This window comes from Lutra lutra, chromosome 8 (assembly GCF_902655055.1).
Source record: "Lutra lutra chromosome 8, mLutLut1.2, whole genome shotgun sequence".
Lineage (NCBI taxonomy): Eukaryota > Metazoa > Chordata > Mammalia > Carnivora > Mustelidae > Lutra > Lutra lutra.
In genome coordinates, this window is record NC_062285.1 from 106327341 (window position 1) to 106352102 (window position 24762).

The 24762-nt window shown below is 35.7% G+C and overlaps 1 protein-coding gene and 1 long non-coding RNA gene across 4 annotated transcripts in view; one reads left to right on the plus strand and one right to left on the minus strand.

Moving 5' to 3' along the window:
- The window catches only part of PTPRQ (protein tyrosine phosphatase receptor type Q), a 196395-nt gene that overhangs the window by 139257 nt on the left and 32376 nt on the right, over positions 1-24762 (plus strand). The window contains exons 31-35 of the mRNA XM_047741655.1: positions 106-264; positions 810-1032; positions 3020-3093; positions 13741-13840; positions 16137-16265. Coding sequence (XP_047597611.1) covers positions 106-264; positions 810-1032; positions 3020-3093; positions 13741-13840; positions 16137-16265 — 685 coding nt within the window. The remainder of the gene's footprint in view (positions 1-105; positions 265-809; positions 1033-3019; positions 3094-13740; positions 13841-16136; positions 16266-24762) is intronic.
- Positions 1-24762, minus strand: part of LOC125107048 (uncharacterized) — an 88145-nt gene that overhangs the window by 6334 nt on the left and 57049 nt on the right. The window contains exons 3-7 of one of the 3 annotated variants that reach the window (XR_007129453.1): positions 19711-19788; positions 19120-19205; positions 16171-16242; positions 5104-5242; positions 881-1009 (exon numbers count right to left, since the gene is read on the minus strand). This is a non-coding gene — a long non-coding RNA (uncharacterized LOC125107048). Of the gene's footprint in view, positions 1-880; positions 1010-5103; positions 5243-15612; positions 16243-19119; positions 19206-19710; positions 19789-24762 lie in introns of those variants that run through there. The other 2 variants (XR_007129454.1, XR_007129452.1) reach the window with 2 other exon arrangements.

The window sequence follows — 24762 nt, forward strand, 5'->3', positions numbered from 1 at the left end:
TCATTTTATATATAAATCGCCTGCATGATATGAGAATTTAAAATTTTTTTCTTCTCTTCAGAAACAAAAAAATCAATTGAAGTGATATTTCTTCTTTGTTTAAAGCTCCAGCACGACCCAAAACCAAACCAACCCCTATTTATGATGCCACAGGAAAACTGCTTGTGACTTCAACAACAATTACAATCAGAATGCCAATATGTTACTACAATGATGATCATGGACCAATCAAAAATGTACAAGTGCTTGTAACAGAAGCAGGAGGTATCATCAACTGTTATCTTGTTAGAGTATCAATTGTTGAATGTTAAAGAAATTTCAGTTCAGAATTGGTAATATAAGGTTGATTACCTGTTATCACACAACTTTTGAGCTTAATAGTATTAATATTATCATTAATTACACTAATCATTAATGTACACCTAAAATACTTGACCAAAATGAGAAAAGGCATAGTTAAAATATGTGATCTATTTATTCCGTATACTGACTGGATTGCTTGATTTTGGCAAGATGGAGTCTTGATAGCTTCTTTGGAAGTTTGAACAGGAGAGTTACCCTTGACTGAGAGATGTTCTTTCAGTCTCTGAGAAGTTATCCTCCACAATAAAGCCTCAGTCATGTGCGATGGAGAAAGATAGGGTTCCCTGTTTATCCAGGTAGATCAGCTGAGTCATCCCTTGTGGTTCACAGAGTGACAGATGTTGCATCCAGATTTTCCTCATGCGATTATAGAAATGCTCTTCAGAAATGTGACAATACCTTCATATATTACTTGTTATTTTATCCTTTTTTTCTTCTGAAAATAGCTCAGCATGATGGAAATGTAACAAAGTGGTATGATGCATATTTTAATAAACCAAGGCCATATTTTACAAATGAAGGCTTTCCTAATCCTCCGTGTACGGAAGGCAAGACAAAGTTCAGTGGCAATGAAGAAATCTACATCATTGGTGCTGATAATGCATGCATGATTCCTGGCAATGAAGACAGAGTTTGCAATGGACCTCTGAAACCAAAAAAGCAATACCTGTAAGTATCGTTGACACTTACGAATGCATTGTGGCAGCAAGCAAGTCGACGTCTTTTATTCATCCATCTACCCATCTTTTTGTGTTTCCAATAAGCACTAGCATCCATAATGTATCATGACCTGCTATGTGGTGAAGATCAACAAGACATTTTCCTTACATTCCCTAAATGTACAGTTCTGTAGGGAAAGTAAGCAAGCTTAGAAGTAATTATGACTTGATATGGTAAGTGACATAAGAACAATATGAAAAACATGTAATTGGAGAACATGGATAGGAGAACTGAATTCTTTCTGTAAAAGATAATGTGACTAACATAATATTTTGTGCTCTTCACTCAGTATTTTACAACACATGCGAATGTATGGGTTTTTAGAAACACTGTCCTAATCTTTTTAGTTGATGACATCTTCAGTTTATCAGTCATAGCAGTAATTTTCTCCTCTTTGTACTACCAAACCACTCAATTAATGACTGAAATATTTATAATTCACTTTAATATTTGTCATTTTGTAGATCATAATTATCTAGTGTATTAAATACTACTGCTGATATTCTGGTTTTATTAAATGCTTTGCTAAATTAATCACTTATCTCCTGTTAAATTGACTGTGTTTTGTCATTTTAAATTTTAAATTTTTAAATTTGTCAATTTTAATTTTAAATTATTTAATTTCCAAAATATAATTTTTAGTACCAAATTTGAAAAATGCAGCTAATTTCTTGTTTGCCTGATAGTTAAAGCATTATTAAATTCTTCATAAACATCCTAAACCAAGTTAACATTAGAAAAACAGAAAGTTTAGGCGTTTGAAAAAATAGACTGCTCTATCATCAACTAAGAAGTATAGTTACTTTGGTTACTAAGTCATTGCCTGAAATTTAGTCATTATATATAGGCAGTAATGAAATTATTTATTTATTTATTTATTTAATAGTTATTCAAATATTTAATATTTATTCAAAGTTTAATATTCAAATTTTATTTATTTAATATTTATTCAAAAAATTTTTTAGATTTTATTTATTTATTTGACAGATAGAGATCACAAGTAGGCAGAGAGGCAGGCAGAGAGAGAGAGGGGAGGAAGCAGGCTCCCTGCTGAGCAGAAAGCCCGATGCGGGGATCGATCCCAGAACCCTGAGATCATGACCTGAGCCGAAGGCAAAGGCTTAACCCACTGAGCCACCCAGGTGCCCTTCAAATATTTTAATATTTATATTTATTCAAATAGTTTATTTGAAATAAAATTTAATATTTATTCAAATATTTTTTATTTTGCATCTTTTTCCAACACAGACTCTTCATATAATCAATAAAATCATGAGAATTTGAGAAGGGTAGAGATTAAATTACAAACTGAAACTTATTAATATAAGTTGGTTTTGTACTTTAAAATGCTTAGATGACTATCATTTTTAAATAAGGTAAATTTCAGTTATCTCTGAAGATGTTAGAATCACCCATTCTACAACCATTTTCTGTTTCTTATGTCATAAATGCATAGAAAGTGAAAATACTTCTGTGCACAGAAAATTAAGAAGAATTTTTCTTACTTTGTTAACATGTGAACAAAATAATTCTGTATGACCATTCCAAATCACTGGTATTTTCAAAGGTAGTTGAGGTATAGCAGTTATTATACTTTATATTTGTAAGGTATGTTTGTGTAACACAGTTTCACAGACATGAAAAATTTCATCCAAATAAATCTAAGAGGGATGTAATCTACTTCATCTGTTTAAACTGCTGACCTCATGAGTCTGGCCAAACTTTTAATTACTCTCTTATGTTCAGGATAATAATTCATCTCACATAAGGATAGGATATATTGTTCTGATGGCAACTGATTTCCAAGTTTGCATCTTATAAATACATTTTCTCTTGAATAAAAATGTGCATTTTTCATTGCTATTTGTTAAATTGTTCATAGAAAAAAGTCATATATCATGCAAATTGTTGGTTTTTAATTTTTTTTATTTCATAGATTTAAATTTAGAGCCACAAATATTATGGGACAATTTACCGATTCTGATTATTCTGATCCTGTTAAGACTTTAGGTAAGATATATTCTGTAATTTAATTCCATTGATAATCTCAACATGGTAATCATAGTTGTAACATTCTTTAGTAAATATATTAGTCCATGACTGAATGTTCTCAAGTATAAATTTATTTCAAGGTTAAGTAGCCTGACAAAGAAAAAATAGTATTTGTGATATTCTTTTAAGTGATGGATGTTCCATCTATTCAAATCTGGACATAGATTTCAATATGGTGTTAGTTTTATGCTGATGTGTACTGGCATTATACTAAGCAAATTTACTTGGCTATTTAATATATAATCTTATATGTAAAACATTTTTACTTAATAAAGAAAGGAAAAGATTTATGGAAGTTTTCCTGAAATAATCTTAAAAACTAGAAACTTACCAGCTGTTTTAAAGTTTATTTTCTTTCTAATCAAGTCTTTCATGAGTTTTTATGATATCTGCCCAATCAGGCTGAATAAAACATAAGTACGATTTAGTCCAATGCAAGTGTTTTCCTCCACTTCCTCCCCACCCCCATCTTTACCATCATCATCATCTTCAAGACTCTTTTTATGTAGTAACTGATAGACTCTTCACAACTGTCTTTTAATTGATACCAGTAGTTCTCAATCAGAGTGATTTTACTCTCCAGGGAATGTGTAGCAATGTCTGTGGCCATTTTTGATTGTCTGGTTGTCACAATTATGGGCCAAGCTACTGGTATTTAGTGGGTAGAGGCCAGAGAGGCTGCTGAACATCCTGTATGGCACTGAACAGTCTTTTCAGCAAAGAATTTAGTGCATAATGTCAATAGTGCTGAGATGGAGAGAAGCTTTTAGGTGCTGTTAGCTCCACTTTGTAGATGAGGAAACCAAGGCCCAGATTAAGTAATTAAGTGGCTCAACCAGTATTCTAGCACAGATTCCATAACCATTACAAATAGAAATACAGGATTTAGACCTGGATTCAAAACTTGACTCTGCCACTTGAGAAAATAATTTCCATAAACCTCAGTTTCCTATTTAGAAAATGGTGATGAGAGTGTCCACTTGAAAGACTTAAATAAGATAGTATATGTAAAGATACTAATATTTTATAGTTAGTAAAATTTTAAATACTTAATTGCTTCTTTTTGGATAAGTTATAATCAAAGATTATAGAAATATACATTTTTTTTAGGAAAAATTATTTCCCTAGGATTTCTCTAAATACATTGCAGCTTCCAATTTTCTCTGTATCAGGCTCTTGGAATGTGTACCTTTGTGTGCCATTCAGATTCACAGTATAATGTGAGTTGCAACAGATTTCAGTGAGTGTTATGGCTGGAAGAAGGTAGATTTTTCCATTATTCTAAGTTAGAAATTCTCCTCTGGTTGAGGAAGTTTTAATAGTCTAAAAAGTCAGCTTCAGCAACCTCTACTTAGTTAAGGAAATTTTCAGTCTTGAAGAAATAAGGGGGCTTTATGGTTGGCTACGTAGATGTTTATAGAGGAATAACATGAATTTCTTTGCCTCTACTGTCTTATTCCATGAAATCAATAGTTTTGATCAATTAATTTGACCCAGTAATTCAATCATTTTACATCTGGCTGACTAGACTTGTGGTTTTGAAATGGTGTGGAGTATTTCATCATTTGATAGGTGAGTGTATCACACCCTAACACCACCACAGTGAACTAAATGTCTTGATGGCACCAACATCATTTCCTTTAGGTCACAGCATTCAGAAATTATTACCACAACAAAATGGTGATCCTGGTGTGTTTACCGATGGAAGATAAGAGACACAAAGTGGATAGCTCATGTATCTAACGGAGATGACATTTTATAGGAACAGTGCTGAAGATGTTGCCTCGCTGTGTAGTTTTCTTGTGTGTTATGTCTCTCATAGATTGCTGGTTTCATGCAGATTATTGATGTGAAGATACGTTCAGTCAGTTCTCTGAGAGATGAAGTCACAACACCCAGAGTAATAGGAATGAAAAAGGGGAAAGACAAGCATGCGAAACCATGATGTTCAGGGATGTGATTTCTCACCTTCTGTCAAATAGATTCCCTCTGGCCCAGGGTGGACCTCAACTAGTACTTTGGCTGCAGGTGGTCTCAAGGTGCTCCTCGGTGATGCTCTTCTTTTTCTTCCTTTCTCTTGCAACCAATTCAGTGGAATAAAATAATTCTAGAAGGTAGCAGAAGTATACCATGAGTTCTCTCCTTCCTTGAAATCATGACTATCCCCACCCCACTCATCCAGGTACTAATGTCTGTGTGCCCTGGTAATAACAGGAGTCTAAAGGGGATGCAAGATGTGGAGCAAAGAGCAGAGCAGAGGATCTGGTCAAAATTAGGGAAGGAAGCACTGGTGAAATGTAGATTCAACATATAAGGTAGAAAGTCACTGGGTTGGGTAGTTACAAGGAACGGTCCCGTACATCTGTGATCTAATTTTTCAGAATTTGTACATTATTTGTAGACCAGGGACATAAGAGAAGCTTTTCAGGCTCCTCCTTAAAGTTTCTTCCTTGGATTTTCTTCTGATAAACAATGGCTTTGTATTAGGCTTCTGCCCTGTAATCTTACTCTGGATTGATCACATGAGTTCTGCTATCAAGATAGTCATTTAAAGTTAGTGAAACCATGACAGGCAGGAGTGGAGAAAATGGTTAGGAGTGCCACCCTGAGTGATGGTGAAATGAGATGTGTAGTTTGGGAATATTGAGTGGACCACTGGAGCAGAATTCCTCAGTGTCTGGAAAAGTAGCCCAGTCATCTGGCTGGTTAATGGATTTACTACCATCAATTTCTGTCCTCATATTACCCCTGACTATTAGATCTTACAGTTCTATGGATATCAGATTCAGCTTGATGGGTCAGGCACCAAAGAGTACCCTCCAGAAATGGCCGTGATCCATAATTTGACATTAATAAAAGACCATGGACTTACAAGAGTTTGGTGCGGGGGTGGTGAGGAATTGCCAATGAAGATGTAATAGGACTCAAAAAGGAAATAAACATGACTATTTCTACATTGGTCAGTGCTAAGAATGGTTTCATGGCTGTCAGAATGGGAGCAAGCAAATAGGGAGCAAACAATACATTAATGCAACACTCTGGTGTCATCAGAATATTACAATGGATGTTCAAGTCCTTGTTTATCTCAAATATGTCATGTATTAGGATGAGTGATACCATTTGCAACAGGCTAGAGGCTCCAAACATTACTAACAAGCCTGCTGAGAAGTTATGTGTGTATGTGATCTCAGACTTCAGTGAAAGAAGTGAGGATCCCATCTAGGTCTTTTAACCACCTGCGGGTACACATTCCTTCACTAGTATTTAGCATAGCACAGGCGGTGAGCTCCAAGCAAAGTAAAATCTTCAGGATTTAAGTCTTTGCAAGACTGTCTTTTTAAGTTAATATAGAGTATACATTTCTAAGATGGACCATTTTGACAGTGGTTGGGCGTCTTATGGATACTATTATTCGGAAGTTAAAATTGGGGTAAAAAAATCACTGTAGACTGATCAACTGAAAGGTTTAAGTTTATTGAAAAGGGCTAACAAAAACACAAGTGAGAAGGGACCAGGCAGGGCTTTGCTGAATAAGTATGAGTGTGTGGAAGAGGAGTTTGGGTTTAGGGCAATCTTTATGGCCTGTAGGAATAAATAGGGGAAATGACATATGCCATTATTTTAATCCTAAAGAAATACCTACAGTTTACTTGATTTTGTTTTCACTCAGAATGAGCATTAGCATTTTTACTAGCAAAATTTGTAAGGATTGTTTTAAACTCTTCTTAAAAATCCTCGTTAGGAACATCAGTTTATGGAAACTGCTCATAGGCAATGTTTTGATTACAAGGTTTAATTATAGAGGATTCCTGTGATTTGAAAACCAGACACTGCTTTCTGCACCTTTCCGGGCTTCATTAAAGTGGAGCAAGATGAAACCTTAAACCCCATGGCAAAGGCACTCTGTGATTGTTTTCTTTTGTCATAACACTTCTCATTTAATTACTATGCTAACAATGAGAAGTTCCAAAATGCTCACTTAGAAGCAGAAGTAGGGAGTCGCTATGTATTTTTTTTGCAGCAAAAGGATCACTTGCTTCCAAAACACCAGACAAATGAGGAAAGTTTTATGATGTTAACGAGGCAGTGGTAATGTTGTGCTGAACCTCATAAACTTTGTAGTCAGGGATATTTCAAGCAGTATGGGTATATATTGAATTTATGTAGCCTTGGGTTCATTACTTTAACAAATTAATTTCTGACATCTTATTTCCAAAATGAAAATAATAGTACCCACCTCATCGGCTAACTGGAAGGGCAAATCAGATGAATGAATGATGAATAAATATGAAATGTTTATTAATAAAGATAATTATTGATGTGCCAAGGCTTTTATGAATATTTTTATATATAACTACACGTACTCTTCACAACCCTATTAACAAAATCCCCTATTTATAGGTATCCTCAATTTATTGGTAAGAAATCTGAAAGTGGTTTTTTTTTGTTTGTTTGTTTAAAGATTTTATTTATTTATTTGACAGAGAGAGAGATCACAAGCAGGCAGAGAGGCAGGCAGAGAGAGAGGAGGAAGCAGGCTCCCTGCTGAGCAGAGAGCCCGATGTGGGACTCGATCCCAGGACCCTGAGATCATGACCTGAGCCGAAGGCAGCGGCTTAACCCACTGAGCCACCCAGGCGCCCTGAAAGTGGGTTTTTTTTTTTTTTTTAAGATTTTATTATTTATTTGACAGAGAGAGAGAGATCACAAGTAGGCAGAGAGGCAGGCAGAGAGAGAGAGGGGGAAGCAGATTCCCCACCAAGCGGAGAGCCGGATGTGGGGCTCGATCCCAGGACCCTGAGATCATGACCTGAGCCGAAGGCAGCGGCTTAACCCACTGAGCCACCCAGGCGCCCTGAAAGTGGGTTTTTAAAGGAACTTGCCTGAGGCTACAGAGCTGGGACAGGGTAGCACCAGCTTTTAGAACCAGGCAGCCTGACTCAGGTCAGCACTGTGCTAGTAACCACTGGACACATTGCTTGGAAATTGCTAAGTGTCCGAGTCCATTGCAGTTGTCCTGCTCCTAGTGATGTTTCTGCTCCCAAAGATTTACTGTCCTTGCTGTACCGTTTTCTCCTCGCAACATTTTTAATTACGTCCAGTTGTTTTTTTTATCATCTTTTTCTCCTAATGTTTTGAGATTAGCATTCACACATGAGTATGCTTTTCTTTTGCATAAAAAGATACAAAAATTCTTTTTTTTTTTTTTAACAAGGAGTAAGTGTTTCTTTACACCCTGGAAACCACTGTTTATTGTCTACTTTTAATATTTTGCCAAACTGATGCATGAAAATATTTTCATGGTATTCCAGGGTATTTTATTTTATTTATTTTTAAAGATTTTCTTTATTTATCTGAGAGAGAGAGAGAGAGAGAAAACATGAGTGGGGAAGGGCAGAGGGAGAGGGCAGAGGTAGAAGCAGGCTCCCTGCTGAGCAAGGAGGCCAATGCAGGGCTCGATCCCAGGACCGCAGGATCATAACCAGAGCCAAAGGTAGACGCTTAACTGACTGAGCCACCCAGGTGCCCCTAGGGTGTTTTAACTTACATTTCTTTAATTATGAAATTGAGTGACTTTTAATAAATTCTTTGTGCAGTACATGAATATCTGGGATGAACAGTACTGTCCAAAAGAGAAGAGATCCTTATACTTGAGTTCTGTTATAACAACTTATTTTCTTTTAAGATTAATAATAATATTAGAAGATTTTTCCCATGACCTACATCTATATCGAGAGCCAGATATGTCCAATGAACTTTATAATTCATTTAATTCAGCTTCTGCTTAGAGTTATAAATCATAACAGATTTATCAACTGAACTGAAATAATAATAATTTCAATCAAAAAACACTTATGAAAAATTGGTGCTTTATAATTATGTTTGCTTAATTACAGCAGTACATTTTATTATGCAAATAAAACATAATTTAATGTGACCTTTTTTAGGACTTTAAGTCTGGTCAGGAAATGACTTCTGCTTATTACAGAGAGAATTATGTTTATATTTTCAAGTGAAAGAATTCCATTTCATATGGAAGGATTTGGAGAAGTGACTTCATTTTGGACAGTAATGCTCTGTGGGTATATGCATAGCAGTGAATCAGAATTTGTGTTCAACAGTCATGGTACACTTTGTCCTTTCCTACTAGTACATTTGTAATACATGTGCCCAAAAGGATTACATACTGTTTATTAATACATTGTATGTCATTTCCTCACTTCACTTGGCTAGTGCTTTGAAGCCGTAATCTAATCTGAAACATTTTTTTGTGGTCTATGAAATCATTTTTTTCCCCACTGGGTTCTAAGGTCCAATGATTAAGTATTACCTAATAAAGAGGATTCTTTATTCATCTTCATGTATTTCCTTTCCCATAAACATCCAATTAGAGTCAGCATATGAAAATTCTTAAAACAAGCCATTCACATGTTAATATATAAAAAAGAAGGTATCTAAAATACTGTATGAGCTACGTGCTGCTTTCCAGTCTCCTAACTTAGCTGGAGATTCTAGATGTCCATGAAACTCTGGAAACTGTTTTTAAGAGTCAGTATTCATTTGAATCCACCAGGCAAAATAGCCACAGGAGCCCTTTCCTATTGTTAACATTTCATAAGCACCAATCCAAGGAAAAAAAATTAAAACACCAATTCTTGCCTATTATATAGTTAGTTAACCTATTTTATTTGGTCACTTAACTTTAATACTTTTTACAGGACAATTTGAAATGATAACTTATGTAACTTAAAAATGGTCATAATTGTAATAGTTGTTTCTAAGTAAATGATAAGTATCTTGCATTTCTTATTTGTTTCAATGTTTGATCTTCAACCTGAAAATTTTCAGTGTCTATTTCAAAACTAATATTTATATTCATTAGTAAATTTAGCAAATTTACTAATGAATGTTCAATTTATTGAGCATTTATTATGTATCTGGTATTATTCTCAGAACTGGGAATACAGTTTTGAATAAAACAAGGACTCCTGTCCTCAAGGAGCTTTACACTCCGGACAATGAACAATGAGGACTATAAATAATAAATGTATTGTAAGATATATTAAAGTATGATAAGAGCAATGGAGAAAAGAAAAAGTAGAACGGAGTACAGTTGAGGTAGAAGGCAGAAGGCAGACGTGAGAAAGTTGGAGCTTTCGATTTTAAATAGAATGATGTCTTAGTCTGCTTAGGCTAGCATAACAAAATGCCATAGGCTGTATAGCTTAAACAACAGAAATTTTGCTCACAGTTCTGGATGCTAGGAGTCTAAGAACCAAGTTCCAGTCAGTTTGTTGTGTGGTCAGGGCTCTCTTACTGGCTGGCAGAAGATCTCCTTCTTACTGCGTTCTCATGGGGTCTTTCCTCAGTCTATGCACAGAGAGGGAGAGAGCTAGCTTTCTGGTGTCTCTTGTTATAAGAACACTAAGTCTATTGGATTAGGGCCCAACCCTTATGACCTCATTTAATGTTAGTGACTTCCTGACTCCAAATACAGTCATACTGAGGGGTTAGAGCTTTAACATATGAATTTTGGAAGAACACATATATTTGATCCATTCGGGCTTCATTGAGGTGATCTTTTTTTTTTTTTTAAGATTTTATTTGTTTATTTGACAGAGAGAAATCACAAGTAGACAGAGAGGCAGGCAGAGAGAGAGAGAGAGGGAAGCAGGCCCCCCGCTGAGCAGAGAGCCTGATGCGGGACTCGATCCCAGGACCCTGAGATCATGACCTGAGCCGAAGGCAGCGGCTTAACCCACTGAGCCACCCAGGTGCCCCCATTGAGGTGATCTTTGAGCAAACCCTCGAAGGTTATGAAATGGCTACTCAGACAGATATACAAGGGAAATACTTCTCCAAGCACTGGAAGAAGCTGGTGCAAATGCCGCATGACCTGGTATATTCCAAGAACAACAAGGGGGCCAGTCTGGCTCCAGCGGAGTGAGAAAGGTGGAGATTGAAAGGGAAGTCAGAGAGATAACAGGGAGTCAGAGAATTAATGAGGGACCATATCTCAGAGACCATTGGAAGGACTTTGGCTTCTCCCTGTGAGAGATGAGGAGGATTTTAATTAGGAAGGTAATATTATAAAAAGGATTGCTCTTCCTGCAATTGAAAATAGATGGGAAGAGCACAAGGGTGAATCCAAGAAGACTTGTTAGGTATCTATATGATAATTTGTGCAAAGCAGGGTGATGGCCTGGCTCCGGATCCTGGCAGCAGAGGGGATGAGAAATGAATGCAGCTTACACAAAGTTTTGAATAGTATAATGAAACCCTAAATCCTTACTAATTAAATGTAATAGTTTTTAACATTTTGTTACTCTTGTTTTATTTATACATTTGTTCCTTTATTTCTGAAGTATTTTAAAGTAAATCACACAGGGGTGCCTGGGTGGCTCAGTCATTAAGCCTCTGCCTTGGGCTCCGGTCATGATCCCAGGGTCCTCGGATCGATCTCCCACATTGGGCTCCCTGCTTAGCGGGGAGCCTGCTTCTCTCTCTCCCACTCCCGCTGCTTGTGTTTCCTCTCGTTGTGTATCTCTCTGTGTCAAATAAATAAATAAAAATCTAAAGGATGGAAGGAAGGAAAGGAGGGAGGAAGGGAGGGAGGGTGGGAGAGAGAAAGGGAGAAAAAAAAGAAAAAAGGAAAGAGAGGGAGGAAAGAAGGAAATCACACAATGCATTATGTTCCACTATTTAGTAAGTTTCTCTAATAAGAACATTTCTATTGTCACAGTTAAATAAAATTAATGATAAACAAAATCCTTAATATATAATATTCTACATATTTTCAAATCATCTTCTGTTTTTTTCTTCATAATAGGTCTGAATCAGGACCCCCAGTAAGAGGTCCATATATTATTTTTTCTTTTTGTGTCTCTCAATCTCTTTTCTTCTTCCTCTTTTTTCCCCTATGCCATAGATTCATTTAGGCACCCACATGAGTTGTTCTATAGGTGGTCCCATATTCTGATTTGTTTGTTTTCTCTAGGTATGATTTAATTTTTATTCCTTCCTCTACTTTCTTAAAATTAGAAATAAGATCTAAAGGCTTGAATATTCAAAATTAAAATTTTCGGCAAGGGTATTTTGCAGGTGTTGGCTGCCTAGATTAAATAACCTCTCATCAGGAAGCATATAATATCTGGTTGTCACATCTCAATGATGTTAAAATTGATCAGTGGGTTTAGTTATAGTGACAGCATGATCCTACATTGGCAAGTTGTTTTTTTCCCCCTTGTTAGAACCAACAAATAATCTGTAGGATGAGAGTTTAGTGTCCTGTTAATATCCAATTCCTTTCAACCTACCTCCTAATCATTAAGGATGGATTTATGATTGTTACCTAAATCAATTACTTTATTAGGAGTGAAAAACTAATTTCTAATTGTATTATTCCTTCTGCACTTACTAAATGGAGCTCTCCTCTCAGAAGAGCTTTATTGCCTTATGTAGGACTACTTTTTTAATTCATGAAATATAGTTCATATGAGAAAGTTAGGAAAAATGCTTACTTTTTTCCCTTTAATTGCATACTTTTAAAATAAGGAAATGGTAGTCTGGCTATAAGCAGTGTTTACAGATTAAAAGTTTGTGTATTTTTTTATTTCTCTTTCAATGAATAATATTAGAACTTGTGGATTTTTACATATTGAATCTGTTTCCACCAATTCCAGTTTTTATTCATCATAAAATTTGAATTGTTCCCTCTTTAACCAGTGGGAACTTCTGCAAGATGATCTTTAGTTATTTCCGTACCATTAGCCTTTGATAGCTTCTTGGCTGTCTGGCCCCACTAGATGTCCCAAATTCCTTTTGTTTGTTTATCACATGTTGATTACTATCTCTCCAAGTTTCCTCAGTTTCTTTTAATGAAAAGTGTATGTATTTTGAAGATGGAGGCACCAGAATTTCCTAGGATATTGTCAATGTGTTCTATGAGAGAAAGAGAGTCAAATATGACTTCAGAGTTTTTGGACTAAGTAACTAGAACAATGAAGTTGCCATCCACTAAGAGTTAGAAAGATGCAGTTGAAAGGAAGGGGTTATAGGAGTTCAATCTAAATACTGATTTTGAAAAAAATTTTTTTTAAGATTTTATTTATTTATTTGACAGAGATCACAAGTAGGCAGAGAGGCAGGCAGAGAGAGAGGGAAGCAAGCTCCTCGCAGAGCAGAGAGCCCAGGACCCTGAGATGATGACCTGAGCCGAAGGCAGAGGCTTTAACACACTGAGCCACCCAGGCACCCCTGATTTTGAAATTTTAATTACATTTCTAAGTAAAGATATATAGTAGGCAAGTGGATACTCATGTCTGAAGTTTGATAGATAGCAATTACGTTGTCATCATCCTATGATGAAAATTAAAACCACAAGACTGCAGGGGCTCACTAAGGTGGTGAGTTTAGATAGAAAAAAGAAGAGGTCCTAGGTCTGACCCCAGATTTAGAAAAGCTAGGAGAAGAAGGAGAACAAACATATATGTTCACCTTATTAGCATTCTTGAGAAACATTCCAAGAAAATATTTTTCTGTGTTTTGAGACCCCAGTAGTATTTCACAATAATAATCAATGATAATGTCCTACTTGCTCTTCAGGTGAAGGACTTTCTGAAAGAACTGTAGAAATTATTCTTTCCGTCACTTTGTGTATCCTTTCAATCATTCTTCTTGGGACAGCTATTTTTGCATTTGCAAGGTAAGATTTATTTGTACTCACTTCCCTAAGCTGCTTTATGGACATTATTCAGTCATTGTCCAATCAGGAGAGAGAAACCACAATACTCATTTGAATGAGGAATATTTAATAAAAAAAATTGCTAACTAGTAGAAATAGTTAACTACTATAGGTGGTAAAAGAACTCTCAAGGATCCAGAAGTAACAAATTAAACAAAATGGTGCTCTCTCAAGGCTGAGGAAGAATGGACAATAAAGGAACTAAGAATTAGAAGTCTCACTCCAAAGCTTGACATGGAATGTCTACGACAGGCACACACAGCCTGTCACCTAGCAGCAACCTGCAAGCAAAGAAAATGGCAGAGGGAAGAGCCAGAGCTGTTGTGAGAAGCTAACTATCATTAATGGAAGATAGGCAGACTCGAAACGGTCTATAGAAACAGCCCATCTTGCTGAATAGTGTGGGGGTTGCTGAGCTGCCGGAATCGTTCACCAGCGAATACAACTGGCAAAGGGAAGAATTATAGAGTCTAGCTCCAGTATCACAAAGCAAGGCAAAGAAGTCTGGGTTTAAACCTAAGAGACAATAAGGTGAAACCACAAGAGCAGAAGGTGGTGGGATTTCTGCATTTTTAAAATAACTTGTAATTCTGATAGTTTCAATGAAAAATATTTTAATTAGGTCTGAATCTTAAAGTTTATTCGGAAGAGATCATTTTTATAATCAGGAAAACACTTTGAAGATGTCCAACTTCCTTATATGGTGGACCCCTTTTTCCTGTTTATTTTACCAACATGTCTGTATTACATTTTCCAAGGGTCCCTTTAAATTCCCAGTATTGGTCTCCTAGTTCTTGATGTTTACAGGGCCTCAGGGGAAATCTTAGTTGTGGTCCTAAAATCTGGCTTCATAAAATAGATTTTTGAGCTAAAGGGGCCTTACATTTGCAAAAATAACCATGACACTAATTTCCTAAGTAGCTTGATAGGCTGTTTTTATTTTACCTGGAGAAGGTGGTCCCATATTCTGTTCACCCTGAATCTCTTAAATCATCATTTTGATGGATAATTTGAGGAGCTCTTGAAACAAATATTTTTTTTTTTATGCTACATATTGTTCTCAGATGCAGCCAGGAGATGGTGAGGGAAAGTCATTATTCTAGGCACTTTTAGGGAAGGATTGTGTAAGATATCTTCCTTGTCCTGAGGGGTATGCTTTGGCCATATTCATATTGTTTCCTTGCTCTAAAAACTTTTCTGACTTTTCATCTCCTTATAGGATGAACTCCTTATGTAGGCAAGAAATACTTCCCTCGTATTCCCTACAACCTCCTGACATACTTCTCTTCAGCCAAATGGTTCTGTTCTCACCTGAACATTCCTGAGGCTTTTATACAACTCTGCTTTTATCAGTCAGTCAGAACTGTGCTTCCTCCTCCTTCTTATTCTGGAACACTCAAATCAGATCTCACTTTTTTACTACCTGTCAATACTAATGTTGTCTTATGAATTGGGATTTGGATTTTTTTTCTTTTTATTGCTTTTTCTACATTTAGATCTTGCTTCTCAACTAAACTGTAATGTTCTTGAGAATAGGCACCATATTTTATACTTTCTATTCCATCCTGAATACACAACTGATATTACATAATAAGTGTTTGAAATGTAAAAGATTAGCTAATATCACTTTGTAATTACCATTCTATGTCATAGAAAAATAAACATGTAAAGGGCTTAAAATGAAAGGACTTGGATTTGATTCTCAAATTCATGTGACTTTTATTTTTGAACCCGAGTTTTCTGAATGTAAATAAAGATAACATTATAAGCTGCACAATATCTTTATAAAAAGCCAATGGGACAATTCAAAACACATTTCTGTACATTTTCATGACTGTAGACATGCCATTGTCTTTTAGCACTGGTGCTGATAGCAGTGAGCAGTTTCCACTTCGGCTTACTTTCTCTTTATGACAAATCTAGAGACAGCTAGAGGGAGGAAAAACAAGCTCACAGCATCAGTTTCATTTGCACTGTAGTTTAAAATTTGCCAGTGGCCCAAGCGCTGATCAATGGATTCTCATTAGAATTTGAAACTACAACAAAGCAGCTTGTTAAAGGAATATAGTAGAATTGGGTTTTATGAAATTAAAACAGGAGATAGAAGTTGAGTAGCTAAAAATCTGCACCATATTCAGAGACATGACCCCAACAAGGAAAATACTGGATGGATATCTTTACTTAAAAAGAAAATGAAACTTAATTTCACATGCTTTCTATGGTATTTCCTTTTCGGACTTTACCACTCTTATTTTAGAATTCGACAGAAGCAGAAAGAAGGTGGCACATACTCTCCTCAAGACGCAGAAATTATTGACACCAAATTCAAACTGGATCAGCTCATCACTGTGGCAGACCTGGAACTGAAGGACGAGAGATTAACGCGGTGAGCACACTCCTCTTGGCGAACAGTGGTTCAGAGGGCCTGGAGCCATGACCCTATTCTGACCTATGCTTGTTGGAAGTGTTTGTGGGGCTCCTATTTACACAGGTCATAGAGATCTTCTTTCAAAGGGTGACCTCCATCTTCTGCACACTTCTCACTGGTGTTCGGAGAATCACTTAATCTTCCTCATGCTTTGGGTTCAATATGAACCTCGGACTATAATGTTCAAGCAAGGTTTTTTTTTTTCCTGAGACAAATATTTTTACACATTAAACCTTTAAAATTATGTTTAATAATTCACTTCATGTGATTAATTTCTTTCATATTGGATTTTCTGGAAATGTCCATATTTTTAATTACAAGTTGAATTAAATTTGTAATGACTTGATATTGTTTTTATCATTTTTATAAAAGCCTGATAGCTCTTTATTTTAGTATGAAATTACATTAAAAATCTAACTTGTGTATTAACACTTTATTTTTTAAATTGCTTAATATTTAAAAATGAAATACAGAGTAAAAATTACCTTTGGAAAGAAAAGTGTGTCATGAATATGTACTAGAAATAGTAAAGTTGCTTAATTTTAAAGAGTAAGTATTTTAAGTCCTTTTGCGATCATTATAAATCATTCAAAATGTTGGCACATTTGAAAAACTTGTCTATTACAATAATTCATCAAATCCTTAATAAAAACTGTCATCAGGCCATCATAACAAGTTTAGACTCTTATAAGATCCAGTATTTTGTGATGATTATAAGCACATGACAGTTTTTACAAAGTACACGAACAACTTTGCTAGGCTTTAAAAAATTATTAACTCTGGAAATAGGCTGTGAAAGTTCTTGAACTTAAAAAGGAATTGTTTATAGTTGTCATTTAGCAAAGCTGTTCTTTACCTAAGAGATTGATTTTGAAAAAAAAAATATTTCCAGCGTGTCTAAAAATATCTAATATGTGTTACAGAGGGAAGTGTCATCTGGTAAGCAGGGGCCTTCCAAATACTGCAAAATGAAAGTTATTCAGTGTTATCATTAAATTAAAAGGGTCATCCTGCAGATTAAAAGGAAATCTCTTCTCCTGTCCCCCTGTGGGCCAACTGAACTTCTGTAGCATCCTCCCAGCTCCCTTTCTCAGTGTTCGAGCCACCACCACAGGCCTGGAGTCTCAGCGTCTTCTAACACCCAAAAGTACAAGGGATAACACATCAGATCTCTCAGTACAATTATTTTTAGTTGTTTGAACAATTTATTTGGGTCTGTTCTTACTAAAATGGAAACTTCTAAGTGTCCAAACACTTTTACCGCAATTTTTAAAGAAGCTTTATTGATCCCCCCAAAGTCCTCAGTAAGTAGATCTTTAGGAGAGAGAAAAGACTTAGTAAAGTGAAAAAAGTTATTCAGTATTAAAGTGCTCGTTATCAAGGAGGTTATCATTCTAGGCAGGCTATGGTGAGGTTAGATTCCTTAAGCTCTGTGTGTTTTCACAGTTTGCCCTTCCCTATACTTCTGAACACGGCCATTGTCTAAAAACTGGAAGATTTTTTTTTTTTTTTTTAACAATGACTGTCATGGCAGCTAATGGAAATGGTGGATAAGGATCGCATGGATTGTTTATTATTGGTTTTTTATAAATCAAGGGCTGCCTTATTTCTCCTAATTATTTATTTTCTCAACTCCTAATTATTTATTTTCTTGCTTCCATGTTTATGTATATATGGATTTATTTGTAAAATGATGTAGAAGTGTCTTTCAAGTATATTTCAAATAATATTTATTTATTTTTGCACATAGATCATTAGTATATATTACCCCCAAAATTGTAAAGTTGGAAATTTTAGCTTCTATGCTTTTTACTTTCTCATTTTTATTATGATTCCAGCATTCATGACTGTGAAATATCCTTATTTGTAATCCTAGTGCCTCATAAGACTATGCTTTGCCTGATTATTATAGAAATTTATTAAAGTAACTATCAAGTAGTTTGAGTACTAGCTTCATTACAGAGCTCTGTCTCCAGATTTACTATTTTTGGAAGGTTTTTCATGTTCATAAGGTCAGTAATACAGTAGACAATAAGCCTAGAAGAAATGGTAACTAACGGATCCATAATTAGTCATGTGCACATACATGAGGAGCCGTCTTTCAGTGAAGCTTAAAGCCCTTCACATGTCTTGAGGCGCTGGAAGATCTAAATCTATTAGAAGTCATATAGGTCATGAGAATAGACCACAGAGACTGATAGTAGATTCTGAGAGTAAAGAATCAGGGAGTTTAAGAAAAAAAAAAAAAAAAGAATCAGGGAGTTTGACTTAGTTTCTAAATTGTTGAATAACTTATGTCATAAGTCTTTGTTATTTGCAGGAAAGAACTTGGGTAATTTCCTTTAAATCTACCCCAATGAATCTTGGAACACTGCATCAAAAGCTAATGATGTGTTTTATGGTTACTAACATAACATAATTAAAATAAAATAAAACTGAGATACAGCACAAAAAAATATCCCACTAACATATGCTCTTTCTACCTGAGGCTTACGTATGTTCTTTTCCTTCTATCTAACCTGCTCACTTTCTTCATGCTAATGGACTAGCAGTTTTCCTCAGTTGTCCTATATCTTGACATGTCCATAAGAGAAATAATAGAAGAAGAATATCTAATCAATACTTAAAATACTAATTTTAGGGAGTTATCTAGTTGACAAAAGTCATTATGATGCTTGTACTAAATCCTGTCAAGGACTTGGAATTTTATAGTTAAGAAAGTATTCATTTTATGACACATGCCTATGTATTTATTTACATGTTAAGATTCATCCTGTAAATTTTGTGTCAACTCTCATTAATTATAAATTACCTGTTTCACAAAGGATCTGAAGAAGAATTCTCTCACATTGTACTTTTTCTTCCCGAAGAACAAAACTCAAATGAAGATTTAGTACTCTAGAAAAAAAAACAAAAAACAAAAACAATTTAGTACTCTGGAACTCCATGAGAACATTCAGGATAGGCCAAAATAATGTTTTCAATTTCTATTTGGAATGATAATTATATCATTTCCTTATGCACATTTTATATTTAAGTTTAGACAATGCACAATATATTTCTTGGGAAGGGTTGAGCTCATCTCTTCCACATTCACCTAATTAGAAAATGACCCTTGGTTTGTTATTTCATAAACAAACAAAAACAACCACCTAGCCCAAGGAAGTGAGAAAGGTTTCTCAAAGGAAATATTGGCAAGATCAGCATGCACTCAGGTGTAACAGACCTGTCTCTTCAGGATTGCTGAGACCAGCTGGCCCTGTGGGTTGCTTTAACTAATTTAACTGCAACACAAACTACCTTCCCAAGAGAATTATAACACTTAAAATTAAATAACCTAACAGAAGGTTCACAAGTTAATATTCTATTTGCTAAAAATGTTTATTTTTCACAGTTTCCTTACCAGGCTTAATTAAGTTATAGTAGGTTCTTGGTCTCCCTCTTCCTCTCTGCTCCCCCACCCACTTCCTGGCCATGGTGACTAAATCGGGAAAAAAACAAAACAAAACAAAGTAGAATAACATTAATCATGTTACTAATCTAATTACTTGACACTCAACTCCTTCCAAGCCTCAATTTCCCCACCCAAATTTTGTGCATTATTCTATATTAATTCTCTTACCTATTTTAGGAATGTACTAGTGCATTAATTAGACTCAAGACCCAATCCAGTAATCATGAATGAAATTAAAATCCTCAACAAAATAAAGGAAGAAATTGAATTGCTCTTTTAAAAGTATCTTTCTTTCTTCAAGAACTTTAGAAGTTTGCATATTGAATTTTTATTAAATGTATGCATTTTCAGAAAACTCATAAACTCTAAATCAGTATACTTTGGGAATTATTATTATTGTTTGCAAACTTTAAAAAATTAAAAATCACCCCAATCTACCCTCGCACAGAGGGCTTGTTAACATAATAATTGCTACTGTTTTTGAGCAATTACTATGTGTTAATTCTGTGTGTAATGATCCCAGGTAACCCTTTCAATCCTTGGTGGTAGATACTTTTTTCCCCATTTTGCAGTTGAAAAACGAAAGATACTTAGAGAATTTAAGTAACTGACCAGGTAAATAGGACAGTCATGATGCTAGCCTGGGTGTGTTGGATTCCGAGGTAACAAGATAACGCTTGCCCCTCTGTGTGCGTGTGTATGTGTAACTTGGAAGAGTATTAGGTGAGATCAGTATAACCCTTCTTAAAAAAGACATGACCCCATGGGATCCTTCTTCAAGCAGCTTTTCCTATGCTGAGAAATGATTCTAAGGGAAGAACTGCTTTTTTTAAATTCTTTGTTCTTTAGTTATATGGGACAAAGGAGTGATGGCATTTTAGTATAGGCTCAAACTTGCAGAAACCAAAAGATCTTTAGTAGTACAAGTCTTATTGTACCTTCAGTAAGAATGCATGATATGTAATACATGTGATATATCACATCACATGTATGTGATACATGTGATACATGAAATTCCGTGTAAAATTGTTCGTATTTTAATCGCCATCAACTCTGACAGGCTCTAGCTATGAATTTTTACTTCTCTCTTAAACTATTTTGCAAACAATGGCAAAAATACATGAATCCAGATAAGAAATGTCTGACAAATATGTGAATTCCAGACAGTTGTCCTGAAGTAGGATGATTTAATTTAATGCTCATGTTCTTGTAGTAGCAAAAGATAATCCAGTGTGTTTGTGTACTAAATACATAATGAATCTCTACTTCCAGATATTCTTCATTTTTTTTTAGACGCAAGGAGATTTTTGTCATCCAGTAAGTTACTGTGGTGATGCAGAGCTCTGCTGTGATTGTTTTCATCTTGTCAGGTGGTGTGCTCTATATTTTTAAATGCACTATATTGAGCGTTTCGTGGTTTAACATGCTATTTTTTTCCAAGCCAAAAGAAAAAAAAAAAAAAGCCCAAGCCCTATGCTTTCTACTTACAATATGTCCTCTATAATTTGCATGCTATTGATATGGTAAAGTTCACCTTATCAAAATGCACATTGACTCATAATGTGCATGTCCTAAGAATTTGCTGTGTTCTCTCGTTGTGTTAACTTTGATAGTAAAATAAGTATCCACCTCGACTTCTTCACATGCATCTTGTCTTATTATTACCATGATACAAAGCTGAGTTCTCCATCTGACAGATGGAGTCTGGGCCCACACTTCACACAAGCTCATTTTCAATTACCGCAGGTGGTAATCTGTAAGGACCAGGATGATGAAATTTCCCATTCTGTACCTCTGGGGCATACACAGAGTGACACAGTTCATAGTATCTGCACTTCTGCACTAATCAATGGGTAGCTAGCTGTGCATGCTTTCAGGCACTCCTCTGATGCTCGGAAATGCCATTTATATGCTAGCACAAAAATTGCTTTATGGCTTCTGAAGGTAGCATAACAAAATGTCAGCATTACCGATGACCCCAGCAACAGATTGAATGCTCCAGAGATAATCAGTTTCTTCATGCAAAGAATATGAATGGAGGCAAAGAACAAAAATGCGTTTGATTTTAAAACCCCACATCTATGACAGAGGAATCAGTCTCCATGAGCCACAAGGCTGGATGAGGCCAAGATCCCTGACACTCTCATTGATCACAGATAGTGCTCAGCATGATTAAAACAGTGGAAGCCAGGACTCTTTCTACTCTAATCATATTTAGCATTTTGGAATCATAGGTTACCTTGTTTTACTTCCTATTAACTAATTGCCAAGTTTCCATTGACAGAATTAAAATGGTTTTATAAAAATACATTTTCCTCAAAGGACCTGCTTGATCAGATTCACTTGTCGAAGTGAGACTATTGAGCTGAAGGTTTGAGTGATCACATCACACATAAAATATCCATTTCCAACCACCCCTCAAAGCTGACCTCTCAGGACTCCAGACTCATAAGGGGACTGGTTGAGCAGCTCTGCCAAGTAACTTTCTTCGTCATCATTAAACAGAATTCTTTTACTTTCTTTTTCTTTTTCTTTTTCTTTTTTTTTTGCCTTATGCCATTAATGCCTCAGAAAAATACTTCCATTTTTACCTCATGTTTCTCCTCGAGCACCACATTTTCTTCCTTAGAATCAGTCAGTAGTGTCCTATTTAGTCAGAGCTCTTACTCTGATAGAGCTTAACTTAATGGTTTGAATTCATCAGAACCTTTATAGAACACACCTGCATATAAATCCTATTTGTTAAGGTAGATGTAGTCTTCTTCCAAATTTAGTTTTTTGAGGTTACCTTCTAACACCTAACTGAGGAACTTTAGGGCTCACTTGCCTCGCTAGCTAATAGTTCAGGCTCCAAGCACTCCTTTTTTTTTTTTAGATGATACCGTGTTATCTGTGTCCTCCATTGTGGTCTCACTGAGAGCCTGTGCCCCTCTCTTCACATAGCTGTCAGCAGTTTTTCCAGCTTCTCTTTCTACTCCTGCCCTCTTGGTAGCTAAGCTTGTGGCCCTGGCCGTAATTGAGAATATGTGGCTGACAAAATAAAACATCTGTCAGGAATTTGTTTTCCAATGTGCTAATGTGGAGAGGCTTAGTAATAATGAAAATTCAACTCTTGCCACCTTGGGAATCTTTTCTCAGCTCTTTGACATCAGCAAGAATATTGCTTTTCCTTATCGATCTAAAAGTTCATTTTACCTCTTTTGGGTAAAAGAAGTATCAGCGGGCATCTGCCAGGTGCCAAGCACTGTTCTGGGCCCTAGAAATGCTGTGATGAAAATGGAAGGGGCATTGAGCTGCCCTCCAAAAGGCTAAGCTTTTAAATCTATTTGTCTTTCTAGATATGAGGAGATATACTGAAAAAGTACTTAGATAGCACTTACTAATTGACTGGTTTTTTTTTTTAAAGATTTTATTTATTTATTTGACAGACAGATCACAAGTAGGCAGAGAGGCAGGCAGAGAGAAAGGAAGGGAAGCAGGCTCCCCGCTGAGCAGAGAGCCTGATGTGGGGCTCGATCCCAGGACCCTGGGATCATGACCTGAGCCAAAGGCAGCGGCTTTAACCCACTGAACCATCCAGGCGCCCCACTAATTGACTGTTTTCTAATTGAATAAGAAAAATGTATATTACTTACTTATCGAGGTGGTATGTTTACCTTATAAGGTGAAGTCTGAGTCAGCTATTCAGTTCCAGCCATCAGGATAATCTTTTCTAACTTTTTTTACAGTTTTATTGAGGAATAACTGACATTCATCACTGTGTAAGTTTAAGGTGTATAGCATAATGGTTTGATTTACATATACTGTGAAGTAATTACCAGAGTAGATTCAGCTAACAAACTTTTTTTTCATATAAATACAATAAAAAGAAAAGGACGAAGAAAAGAAAAATGGAAAAAATCTTCTCCTTATGATGAAAACTCTTAGGGTCTCTTTTCCTTACAACTTTCAAATATACCATACAGCCATGTTGGCCACCACCATTGTGTTGTACATTACATCCCTAGTACTTATTTAGTTTAATACTGGGCGTTTGTACCTTTTACCAACCTTCCTCCAATGCCCCCTCCCTCTGTCCTCTGAGTCTTATAACCACAAAGTTGATTTCTTTCTCTATGAATTTGTGTTTGTTTGTGTTTTAGATTCCACATATAAGTAATATCATAAGTATTTGTTCTTTTCTGTCTGACTTATTTCACTTAGCATAGTACCTTCAAGCCCATCCATATTGTTGCAGGTAGTAGGTTTTCCTCTTTTTGTGGCCAAAGGAATTCCTCTGTGTACAAATGCCACAACTTCTTTATCGATTACCCCACTGATGGACACTTAGATTCCTCCCATTTCTTGGCTGTTTTAAATAATTTTTCCATAAACATGATGATGCAGATGTCTTTTTGAGTTAGTGTTTTCCTTTCCTGTGGATATATTCCTAGAAGTAGATTTGCTAGATCATCTGGTAGTTCTGTTTTTAACTTGATGAGGATTGGTTAGCATAATTTTTAAATTTATATTAGGGACCCCAGAAAAATCATTGGCGATTTGATAAAAGAATGAAGAAAGATCTGAAAATGGGGTACCTGGGTGGCTCAGTCAGTTAAGTGGCTGCCTTCAGCTCAGGTCATGATCCAGGGATCCTGGGATCAAGCCCCTCATCGGGCTCCCTGCTCAATGGGGATCCTGCTTCTCCCACTGTCTGCAGGTCTCCCTGCTTGTGCTCTCTCACTCTCTCCCTGTCAAATAAATAAATAAATAAAGTCTTTTTTTTTAAAAGAAAGAAAGAAAGAAAGATCTGAAATAATACCATTCTAAAGCCTAGAACAAATAAAAAGAATAGGAAAGAACAAAACTGAAGACATCTTTGAAAGCATTATAGCAAGTGCTGAGGATAAGTAATAGGAAGGATATCATTATAGAAGTAGATGTAAATGTTGGAGGAATTAATGACTTAATTGAGATATAGAAATTAAAAATTCATACTCAGTCTTTTATAGAACTTGGAAG